This window comes from Idiotropiscis lumnitzeri, chromosome 1 (genome assembly GCF_059441095.1).
Source record: "Idiotropiscis lumnitzeri isolate Australia: NSW breed Sydney's pygmy pipehorse chromosome 1, RoL_Ilum_1.0, whole genome shotgun sequence".
In the NCBI taxonomy this organism is placed as follows: domain Eukaryota; kingdom Metazoa; phylum Chordata; class Actinopteri; order Syngnathiformes; family Syngnathidae; genus Idiotropiscis; species Idiotropiscis lumnitzeri.
This window is the reverse complement of record NC_142391.1, coordinates 38,414,605-38,426,651: the sequence shown is the minus strand read 5'-3', so window position 1 is coordinate 38,426,651 and position 12,047 is coordinate 38,414,605. Positions and strand designations below refer to the sequence as shown.

General features: G+C 39.8%; 1 protein-coding gene across 2 annotated transcripts in view; it reads right to left on the bottom strand.

Moving 5' to 3' along the window:
- The window catches only part of adgrd1 (adhesion G protein-coupled receptor D1), a 30,491-nt gene that overhangs the window by 13,546 nt on the left and 4,898 nt on the right, over positions 1–12,047 (bottom strand). For both annotated transcript variants that reach the window (XM_088306176.1, XM_088306184.1), the window contains 8 exons: positions 11,768–12,025; positions 9,128–9,195; positions 8,138–8,287; positions 8,008–8,058; positions 7,040–7,163; positions 6,691–6,798; positions 5,767–5,842; positions 4,662–4,803 (listed from right to left, as the gene is read on the bottom strand). In XM_088306176.1, the coding sequence (XP_088162302.1) occupies positions 4,662–4,803; positions 5,767–5,842; positions 6,691–6,798; positions 7,040–7,163; positions 8,008–8,058; positions 8,138–8,287; positions 9,128–9,195; positions 11,768–12,025 (977 nt within the window). The remainder of the gene's footprint in view (positions 1–4,661; positions 4,804–5,766; positions 5,843–6,690; positions 6,799–7,039; positions 7,164–8,007; positions 8,059–8,137; positions 8,288–9,127; positions 9,196–11,767; positions 12,026–12,047) is intronic.

Sequence of the window (12,047 nt, the reverse complement as noted above, 5' to 3'; positions counted from 1 at the left end):
TTTTATTTTGCAGTAAGGTCGTGTTAAGTGAGCTTTACAGTATTCTTCGCTTTACAAACAGAAGTATGATTGAGGTTGGTCTACACAGTTTATTCTCAGAAAAAAAGAATTCCATCACAGGCCTTGCACGTGACTTGAAGACATCACAATTGTATCTGCCTGTCAGATCTCTGTCAGATTGCACATCCGGCAGCAATTTCGATTCGGCGTGGAAAATCTCATTTAATATGTCCCAATGCTCCTATCTCTGTTAAATGTCATGTTTCATATCTAAAGTAATTACGTTTTTCCTGAACGAAGTAAAAATCATGCATCTGTTTTCCCCCCTTTCCTTTTTTATTTAGGTAGCTATTTGTGTGAACGACAGTTTTGTTATTCTTTTTCATCACTGCCGACGGTCAGGAACAGTTTTTAAAGATTTATAGAAGTATAGTGACACAATTAACTTTCATTAATCACACTTAAAATATAACCACGCAATTGAATTTTAAAACAAACGTTAATGTGGCAAAAATGTGGGTGGGATTTGGTTTATTTGTGCAATAATATTTTTGTCTAATTACTACAATTACAGCTGGTAATTTTGGTAGTGTTTGTAAAAAGCACATGAGGATTTCATGAAACACAGGTCAGTCCATTCGATGCGAGACAGCATATGAGTGAGAGAATCAGGTTATTCTAGAATATGATGGAGAGCAGATCTCTTGTCTTGTAATGCACGTTTTCGGTCAAGGGTTGACGTTAAATCTTCATACAGTATGTGGACTTCCAATTTGAAATGATGAAGTGGGGCACAACTGGTCCCAAGTGAGGTCATTGTGTCGGGGGACACCATTATAAGACATGCAGCTGTGGTTATGGCTCAGCCTCTGAGGTGGACACTCAAAACAAGAAGTGTTGATAGGCATGCGGTGAGAAACTTTGGCAAAATAAAACGACTGTGGAAACTCTTTTTGACACATATGTGGTGCACGGTCTCAATAACTATGTCCCTTCAGTTTAAGATATAAAAAGAATATGGCAAATAAGGTTTACATGAACAAACTGGTACTTTTTCACTTTTTAATTCCCACAGACTTTCACAAGGGCCCAGTGTCATATTTCTTTGGCCTTGGTAGAGCCACATTTTTTCATGGCTGAGTCTTTTGAGGATAAGGAACATATGGAATTCAAAAGCCTGATGTCACTGCTTTGCTTGAATTGGTCACGGCTTCACTTCACATACAGTACATACAATATTAGGGTGGATGAGACGAGTTAAAATTAGGTGCTTTTAACAGAGCAAGAACAAAACTACTGGCTCAACGATGGATGCAATGATTAAATGCAATTTTGCGGTGTTTGTATATACACATCTTGAATTACAGTATCTGATGCGAGTAAAGTTTAAGTACCATCACAAAACCAAATGGTTAAAGTTTGAATATGTTTGTATTGGCATTGTTGTTCAAGTTCAAACTGCTTTCTTCTGACGGATGTCATGCTCTTAAAATTAAATAACTTTTTTTTCAGCGTATCATTATTTTGCATTAATTATGACATGATTAAGGTTTGATTGTATTTTAAGACAACTTATCTCGGAATAAATCATTGCTCAAAATGTCATGTTTATGTTTGTGTTAATCTTAATAGGTTGACTTGCTTCTTATTCGGAGAATAACGATGATCTCTGTGTTCATAATTCTGTTTTCAATCAGAGCTAATATTTAGATCATGCATTTTTTTAAAGTAATCTCAAACATTTATTTGATCAAAATTCTCTAAAATTGCCCAAAACCTCAGTGCAATGTCACACTCTCATGTGTGACTTTAACATGTCATACAAGACGACAATGCACACAGAGTAGCAAAAGAATTAACTTTGTGTTCTGGTTTTGTGTTGCATTTGTTTTAATTCTAAAATATGACCAACATAGATGCATGTTGTCATGGAACTCATCAACATTTCATAAGAGACCTCAGTGTACCTCATGAAAGGTCTCTGTCTAGTTCTTTTCACTGCTTTTTTTGTAACTGAAATTCCAAAAGCTGGATCAGCCTCAACAAGGAGAAGCAGCAGTAAAAAGTTTGACCATTCCCATAATAACTTTTTTTTCGCCAATGGCTTGGCAGCTGGGCTCGACGAAGAGCCATTTTCAAGTAACGGTCTAAATCTAGCCACCAGACAAGACTTTCTGAAACGCAGTCAAAGCCAAAATGTAAGCAGAATTGAATTTTGTTTAACGCACAATAAAACGTTCTGATAAGTGGCGCATGCTTGATTTCTTGGTGAGGTTGTCAAAACATTTGTGTTTAATAATTTGCTGCATGTGCCATCGATCGGCTCACTCATTTACAAGTGTAATATTGTATCTCGGTAATGAAGTGCTGTCACCACAAGGGAAAATGCCTACGTTTGTCGGGGCTCGCTCGTGCGTAGCAGTTTGTAGTTGCTTTTTTTGAATTTGTGGAAAGCTCCGCCCCTGCTTGGCATGGTAATAAAATCTACATTCGGTATTGGCTTAGGAGTAATTAGGGCGGGTTTATAAGGACAACAAAACAAAAACCTTTCCCAAATCAGTACAGGAAGAGAGCAAACTCACAAATGGACATACTGAGCCTGATCTGCACTTTTCTTCTCCTGTTCACCTGTCACCATCTGTCCTGGCCTTTTTATGAGGTCACCAAACGAATGCTTTTGTGTACCCCGTGTATAACAACAGGATTAAAATCTGTTTTTCATATCCTCTCATTTTGATCCTATTAATATTCTTTGCTCATGAAGTACGTAACTCTTTCCATTTCTTTACTTCGTACTGCCGCTTTGAGGGAAGAGAAGGAGACATGCAGGAGGTGTTAGTGATTTTACTCAAGGATTAATGTTTAACTACAGAGCCCAAAGGCTCCCACTCCCCTTTCCCCACCTCCTCGACTCCACCTCCATCCCAACAAGTCAGACAGCGCTAATAAATCTCTGACGGTGCCAGGTTCTAATCAACATTCAAGCTGAGTGGCGTGAGAAAGCATGTGGGCCTCCTGGAGCCCTGATAACATTTTCTCTGGGAACTAAACTTGGTCATCCCAGTGCCATACAATGCATGACCAGCCCTTACGGGAATGGAATGACCTCATTGCGCTGTTCGAGTGACATCAATCAAGACTGCGAGGTCACCAACGAAACAGTGTTGAATTCAGCGTTGTACCTGTCATTAGCGACACCTTAGAGTAATTTCAATCCTGACGTGAATCTGATCAGTAAAATACATGACATTTCGAACCAAAACCGCGACCCTATGCAAGTGACAACCCACCACACTGTTACCATAGAAAACAGAAAGGCTTAAGAAAAAGCTGAAGCATCTTGGCCATTGACACATTCATTCACCTTGCTAAGTTTTAATGAAGTCGCCGGGTGCTTGTAAACTCCCTGGCAATAAACAAAGCGGTCAATCTGCAAATGGCAGACTCTGCACTTCTGTACTGGTGCCATGAGAGAATATTTGAGGTGAAATTTGTGCAGACAATTATGAGACACCTATATAGCCACTTGAAATGTTTGTTCTCCCTGGCTTGCAGGCAGGGTGCACGTCCATCCGATACCAGGTACGTTACCTCAGAAATAGTCATACTTTTTTCTAAATTAGGTCTCTGCAGCAGACCAGTGTGAGAAAAAACAAATCTATCTTGGCAATTTCACAGCCAAAACACATGCCAAATGCAGCCCATCTAAATTTAAACCATCTGATTATATTCCTGAGAGGGAGATGAAGTGATCTCAGCTCAATTTAAAAGTACTGGCACAATCGTAATTTTGAATAATTAAAGCATAGTCATATTACGACAGTATTATATTGTAGTTATTCATGAGAAAACTATCAGGGGTCAAATCAACAGTAAAATACAAATACCTAATAGGGCTGGTAAACATTTCAGATGATTTTAAGGCTTCTTCCACAGTGTATACTCCCCCCCAAAAAATACACTGAGAATCATCACCGGGAGCGTGCCAGATTATTATAGAATAAACATTTATCCCATCAAGGAAAATTATGCCGAACAAAGCTGGATTGTTTCCATTTTCTCTCTCACAATTAATGAATCACTTCAAAACCAAATGAAGGTCTTTAGTACTGAGGGAAGCAGCCATATACTGTATGATACTCATTTTCAAGTACATTTTGTGGTGAGTTTCTTTTTGTGGAAACTGGCACAGTCTTCAAAGTAGTGAGGAAACTATTGTTCATAAAAGAACGTTACTGCTCCCCACAGATTACCATAATGCTGCAGGACAAATGTGCGTAATCAGTTCAGCCTCTGGAATCGACACTTTTTGAGGGAAAGGGGAAGAAGGCTCATGGAAATCGTCACAGGTTTTGCTCCTTGTGCTAGCAAATGCCCAGTTGCAATAGTCTAAGTCAGTGGTTTACACTCATTCTCTAGCATAGGAGCACCAGAAATAGAACTGCTACATTTGAAATAGAGCGACATCCATCTACGGCAACCGCAGGCAAATCATAGCCCTTTGATAAGGTGGGTGTCCCACACCCTGCATCTGTATCTGCCATACTGGAAAAACCGGCAGTTTCCCAGTATGACTGACTCACCCACAGTTAATGGAACATCTAGACATGAGTCAAAAACAAGGAAACTAGGACAGTCGGTGTGTTGTGTTTGATTCTCACCAAGATGTGGGTAAGAACGATCTTGATCAGAGGCGCCCCGGAGAGGTTGACTGACAGGGCCGGTGATGGCTCCACGTTCAGAGAGATTAAGCAGCTTGCTACCTGGATTTTATGATCCTTAAAATCGGCAGCTTCATTAATCCTACAAGGAATAGAAAAATGGATGGTTTCAGTGAGGAAAGTGGACAGTAATCGCCAGGCCAAGAAATTGCTAAAATGGGATTGATTTAAGAGGATAGAAGATGGATGAATGGACAACCTGAGTACATTTAAGTCACCATCCTTTTAAAGGTGCCATTTAAATTTAAGTTGTTATTATTATTCTCACTGATATTATATTTCATGAGCTGTATGCATGTATGTATGTATGTATGTATGTACGTATGTATGTGTACCAGACATCATAAGAAATGGTTGACATTGGCAAAGAGAAAACATGTCATGGCATCATCAAAATTAAAGGAACAGATTCTATTCCAAGGCCAACTTTGAATTACTTAATAGCGCGGACTCCTTTCTCATAAGTGAGTGCCATAACTATCAAGTACCTTTTAAAACGATTCACTTACAAATGTTATACAGTAGCAATAGGCAGCCAAATTTATAATTTTGGAACATTGTCATTATTTCTGTTTATTATTCATCATAGTTAGCAACACAGAAGTGATATTGTCATATTAGAAACAGTATCTTCACTATACATGTTGTTCCTTTATATTTGTCAATATAAATGTATTAAGTATGTCAACTTATTAAGCATGTCCATGGGGAAAAGTGAATTCATGATCGCTGTTCTGCCACATTCAGTAAAACTTAAACAATCCACTTCACCACCAGCTGCCATCTGGAGTGAGACAAGCTTTGGATTGGTGTAATGGAGCTGTACAGCTAATAGCAGGGTGTATCTTGAGTGGTGAGATGGAAGATAGGCGAGAGGACAGATAAGACCCTGACCCCAGGCATGAGCTGTTCAGGAAACATGGGCGCCTGAGACTCAGTGGAGCTGATTTCCCCCAAACGTCGAGTACACATCTTAAATCTTGACTGGCTGCAATAATCAACAGAATCGTTCGTCTTGTTTAAACAAATCTGCACGCTATGTTACCTGGTCTTGATGGGGCTGATTTCTTTGTAGTAGCTGTGCATGTTGTGGTAAAAGAGGCCAACGATGGTGGTTTGAGCTAATGAGGAAAAATAGGACACAGTTGAATAAATGAGGGCGGAGAATGTGAAGCAGTGCTGCTAAAATGCTCATGAAGAAGAGAAGTTAATTAACACTGCCTCGTTGCCGTTTGCTGACACTGGTCTCGAAATAGAACGTTTGAAATTGCACAGTGGTGAAATGGAGAGGTCTGCAAGCCATGTGGTTGTTGGGAAATCTTGTGAAACCTGAACGTGACTTCAGCAGGAGAGCAAAGGCTCGAGTCACCCTCCCCTAATCTGACATATCATCCACAATGGTCCCACCTTAAAGCTGAAAGATAAACAATGGCACTGCAGGAAGTCCTTAATGTTCCTTTTCCTCTTTTCAAAGGCTTTTAACCCTGTTTCACCAACTTTGCTTCACATCTAACCAATGTCCAACATATTTGTTGTCAAATAATTTCTTAAACTGTGAAATTCCAAAACCGTCCAAAATGCCACTGTAGGTCAACACAATTTGTGCAGCGGCCAAGTGGAGGCAAGGGAAAGTGACCTGCACATAAAGTACAACGTGCTTAAATGCACACTGTTATATATTCGTCATTCTTTTTTTACGACAGAGGAAAGTGGAGAAAATGTGCTGTCTCTGATTCTTGCCGTTCTGAATGTAAGAGTAATTACTAGCCTTAAAGCCAGAGCTGGAGTTCTACAGTACACCGTAAAGCCAAACAAAGGCAATCCTTGACACTCTAAGCCATAACATGTCACTAGTTTTAAATCTTAACAAAGTAATTTAGAGGCAAATAACATCAGTGAAGGATTGAGTGCATGACACATTCCGACGCGACCACACGAAGCCGTGACTTTTACATAAAAGATCACTTACACTGCATGGTGAACGCCTCCCCGGGAACAGATATGTAGTTCTTTCCCTGTGTGGGGAAGCGGTAATGTGGCAAATTGTAGTTCTGCGGCAATTTCATCAACGAATAATCTGTGGATCAGCAAGGACAAAACAAGGGCCCATGAGAGCAAGACGTGGCAAATGATATCTTCAAGATAATAAGGCCCACGCTGGTAAAAATTGGACAGCTATTTTGGTGACCTGCCTTTGTTTGTTGAATAATCAAACCAATGATGTCAGCTTGATGCTCCATGTCCCTCTGTCTTAACTGTCTTACCACACAAACTACAAACAGTGAGTCACTTTTTTGGACAGCTCACTTGATACCGACCTGCAACAAATGATGTTCCTCCCAGGGAGATGAGGGAGTTGGGGCTGGGCTCCAAGTTAGCCACCATGTGGTCCATTACTCGGTCCACCGTTTCGATCAAACCGCTGACCGCAGGGACGAATTGCTGCATCATATAAACTTGCATCATTTTACAACATCTTGCTGTTCAGCGTTATTTCATGTCAATGTATGAAACTGTGTGTATGTGCGTGTGTGCGTGTGTTTGGGGGGTGCGAGTGTAAAAGTCAGGTCTTCTAATACAGTTGTTGGTTGTTTGATTTTTTTTCCCATTCATGCTCACAGCCTCAACCATTTGATCGATTTCTGGGTCAACAATATATATTTAATCGCAATATCAAAATTTATTTCAGCCTTCATGCATTTGGGGAAAAAGTTGGTCAGTAAGTGTCATGTGTATAATAATAATAATAATAATGTGTGAATGAAATTCTTGAACAAGTACTAGCCCCCAATATGAAAATGGTTTCAATTAAAACCATTTGTCACACCTCATCGACACGGAAAATATACTGTAGGTGCTTCTTGACTTGAAAAGCTCCCAGTGACGTTTCTCAACGCGCATAGGACTGACCAGAGAAGGTGTAGCTATTTATTGTAGACTATCTTTTTCAATGTCCTGCGTGAACATCTGTTTCAGTTTGCAGAAACCAAAACAAGCACGTTTATTTTGAACACTCAATGTTCTGAAACCACACACTTTCCTCTGGCACTATTATGTTTGGATGTGAAAAGACCTTTGAGCTAGGAATTAGACCACATGAAGCCACACATCTACAGTATATGACTATATTTACGTGGAGGTGTTTTATACCAAGAAGCGCTGTTTTTGACTTTCTCTGGCCTTTCGTATACTGTATACAAAGCCTTCTCCAAATCCCCAAATTTGTATTAGTCTCATTCCTGCTTTGTTTGGTGATTTCATGTTTGCACAGTGTGAACTCGTTTACCTCTGGTAACCCCGGAGAGGACAGCACTTCTTCCACATTTTTGAGAAAAGCCTGGGTGCAATGAAATGAATGACCTCAAGTAACTTGCATCGTTGGTCAATTTGTGTGTTGTGTTGGACTGTTTCCAGACCTGCGTGAGGTTGCTGGCTGTGTTATGAGGAATGGTCCTATTGGGTAGAGCCTTCAGAAAACCCAAAACTGGCATCGACTCCGACTCCTGGGAGCTTCGGACCTCCTCATGCATACTGCTGATGACAGGAGGACTCACTTCAATGGCTCTCTGAGGAAACAACCGGCATCGCATTTACTATGACAAAGCTGTTACCAGGGAGTTCCTCAGAAATAACACAGAATACATAACACAATAAGATCTCCTGAGTTTGGGAACCAGCAGTTGAGCACAGGTGGTGAATGGTGTATGTGTACCATTTGTGTGTGGTGCTCAGGTTATGGTCCAGGTCCTATAGTCCCGATTGCACCGCTATAAACAAGAAAAAAAAAAACGACTCTCAATCTGTCTTTGTGCCCTTGGTCCCTTGGCTCTGGTCTCCCTGGCTTCCCATGTGGAGTTTGCATGTTCTCACACATGTAAGTGCAGCTCTTCTGTGGGTATTCTGACTTTCAATGTTTAACATGTCGTTCCGTTAATTAAATGCTTTGAATTATTCATAGGTGTGACTGTGAGAGTGAATCGTTGTTAGTCCAGTCCAAGGCATGCTTGGAAAGTTTCCATCTGAACTGCGACTCTAACGAGGACGAGCATGATAAAAAAAATGGATGGATGGATGCTTGGAGCAAACCACCAAGATCAACATGTCTGCAGCACAAAAGTGGCATTATTCCAGTTCAGCCATCCAACAGAAGAATGACTTGAAAGAAGAGAACATTTTGCAGACAGAGCCAAGACCTAAATCTGTGAGGTGCAGTGAAAAAGCCTGTACTCGAGAGATGACAACCCCCCCCCCCCGGCCTGTTGTTTTCTGGTTCATAAAATTCTCGGTCTCATATTAATGAGACATTTGCAATTTCAGAGTATACAACGTACTTTACCTCATTACAAACTAACACTGGCATGTCGTGTCGATGCCAAACCCTATAAAGAAGCACATGATGAACTTACCACGGTTGTCGTAGCGGAAGGTAGTTCTTTGAAGGCACTCGGTGTTGAGGCAGACTCAAAGGCATGACCTGGAGTATTCAACACAACAATGTAAATCGTTATCATATTCAACCTGACCAGACCACCAAGTGCGAGGTGAACAGATTTTGCCGGCAGCAGTACGAACTGGCATGTTTGTCATGAAAGAACACAACAGCAGTGAAATATTCTGACACTCGCCTCACTGCAAGCCCGAGACACATTTTATGTCTTTGTTGTCATTTCATAAAAACAGCTACCCAAGAATGCCTTAATATGGATACACTTATTAGTCGGCGCCATTCCTGCCTATTCTCCTTTTGCTGAAGGCAATATTTTGTATGTGAGCTCAGGGGAAGTAAAACTGTTTTGTAACAGTAACATTCAGGCTGTTATGTAATGATAAGTGGAATATATCAGTTTTTTAGAGCAAACTGTGATTAAAGGCTACATTTCACACATTGGGCCCAATTGAGGGTCGAGCAACTTACGTCATCTAAGATGATCAAGTGCTTCAAATGTAATGCAATGTAATGTTATTAAATCATCTCAAATTGTCATACATTATTTCTAAAAATGGACATATGCCAAATGTGTATCTACAAATCATTCTATTCCATTGGAATGAAACTCACAAGCCATCCTGCTGTGTTATGAAGATAAAATGAAATCACCTTCACTCATGCAAGCCACCATACGTAAGCACTTGCAAAGTCACACTTATAAGGCAGAACTATGTGCACTATGGCGCTCATCTTGAAAATGACAGCAACGGCTATTAGCAGAGAAGTGGGATTTGGAGTTTTGTCGGGTTTTGCAGTTACACGCAATGAATTTGAAAGAAAACATAATACATTTTCAGAGGTTTCACAAAAATATGGCAAATTAGGACAATTGCCAGTATTGTAAATATAATACTTTTTTTTTTATTCTAAAATGAAAATTCTTAGGAGACAATGAAAGCCAAAAGTTATTTTCTTTCCTTCATTGAGGCCACCTTGTTTGTGGGTCTTGCTACCTTTTCTTTTGGGTTTAGATCAAGCCGCGGGTCACGTGACTTGGGCATTGATACATATTTCTAAAATTTACTTTCAAAAAGTGTCAAAAGTCTTGTGTTTTTTTTATGTTTAAGGACATTGTCTGTCTGTACTGCTTTTGTAGCCTTTTGCGGGATATTAAAAGAGAGCAGAGTCCAATACACCTCAGAATTCTTCACATTACTTCTGTCAGAAGTGAAACCATCAACACTGTGCCGTTCAATCAGCATCCATGTGTGACATATGATGAGTAATGCTTTGGATTATGAGCCATTCTTTTCTGTCTCCATATTCAATCATTTTAATTTCCCATCATTTAGATCCAAGTTGAGCTTGGTTTCACTTTCCAATAATTAGATTCCAGAACATGGCATTTTTTTTTTTTTAAATATTCTCTAGCAAGCCTAATCTGAATTTCCTGTTTTCAAATGTTTCCACTTGTTTTCACCTTGTCGTATTTACATTCCAGAAGTGTACTTACTGTAGATTTTGACAATGAAGCGCTGACCCACACAAGTCTTTTCATCCAATAAGTATCTAAAAATTATGGCTGCAGTTGCAATTATTACGCTTGCAAAGTCCAGACAATGAGCCGTTTGCGGGATGGCATCCTTTTTTTAACAGCGGGTGACAGATAAAAAATATTTGACACAGCCACTCACACTATTAGCGTAGGTTAGGTTGAGTGAAAAGTGTAACATCTCGAGAGGGTATGGGTTTGCAACTCTCACATGTCCCATCGGTTTGACGCTAGCACCTGACAACTGCTATAGATACTTAGAATTCCAGTAATGATTAATTGGTATTATATGAAGAGTTCTGCTAACACTCAAAGAAACTTTGCACAACTGAAATAGTAACAACATTTCTCGTCATAACACAACGAATAAAGATCATTTGATTTCAGAAGCGGAAATGGTTTGCTTCACTTTCTGCTCCGTGTCTAGCGGCAATTTGTAAACATGAAGGATCCCCAAGTAAACTGTGCTTTAAAGATTGTCAGCCTACTTGCAGATTTTATATTCTGAATGTGAAGATTTCTGTGGGCTCCCCAAAAGCCTAAATGCGGGTAATCCTAAAATAATTGCCCTACTTCTAACAAAGGTTGTGTGCAATGGTTTGAAAAAAATAATTAACTGTATATATAAAATCCAAATCTATGTAATTGCTTTGAATTAAAATTGAAGAATGGTCAATGGTCCTTGCATCCTTCCATTCATTTTTTTGTATTAGACCCTCAGAGGAAAATTGTATTGTAATTGTATATTGTACTGCAATGTTGCAAGTGAGTGAAGGTTTTATGTCACATAAATGCAATATTGGAATATTGATTGTTGAATTTTGCGATATGGCCTTTTTAATTGATGTATATTTCACATTTTACACTATACTGCAATGCGGTAGAAGGGACTGATGTTGACATTAGCACTACCGTTTAAACATCCCTGGGTGAAAGCAACTCCAAATGGCGCGTACCGGCATAAGCTGACAGTCGTAAAAAGGTAAATGCTATATTATAGTGGATTAAATTGACTATCCTATACACAAACAAATGATGTTTTCCATTGACATATGGTGTCCTTACCTATAGCCGCACTGTAGTAGAGAAAGATCTCAGCGGGCAGAAGAGCTCTTTCCCAGATGACAAACTCATCGAAGGCCCCTGTTACATAGTGGCCATAGGCCTTGTCATTGCCAGTTCCGATGACAAGGTCAGGGTAGGGGTCACCATAATTTTCAGAAATACTGCCATTTTCGTCGCCAGCAGTAAAGGTGCCATTTATGTAAACCTTCAGACCTGCTAGCTTTTTCCATGTGAAGAGAATATGGGTCCAAAAAGGCCCTGAGAGACAAAAATAATAACA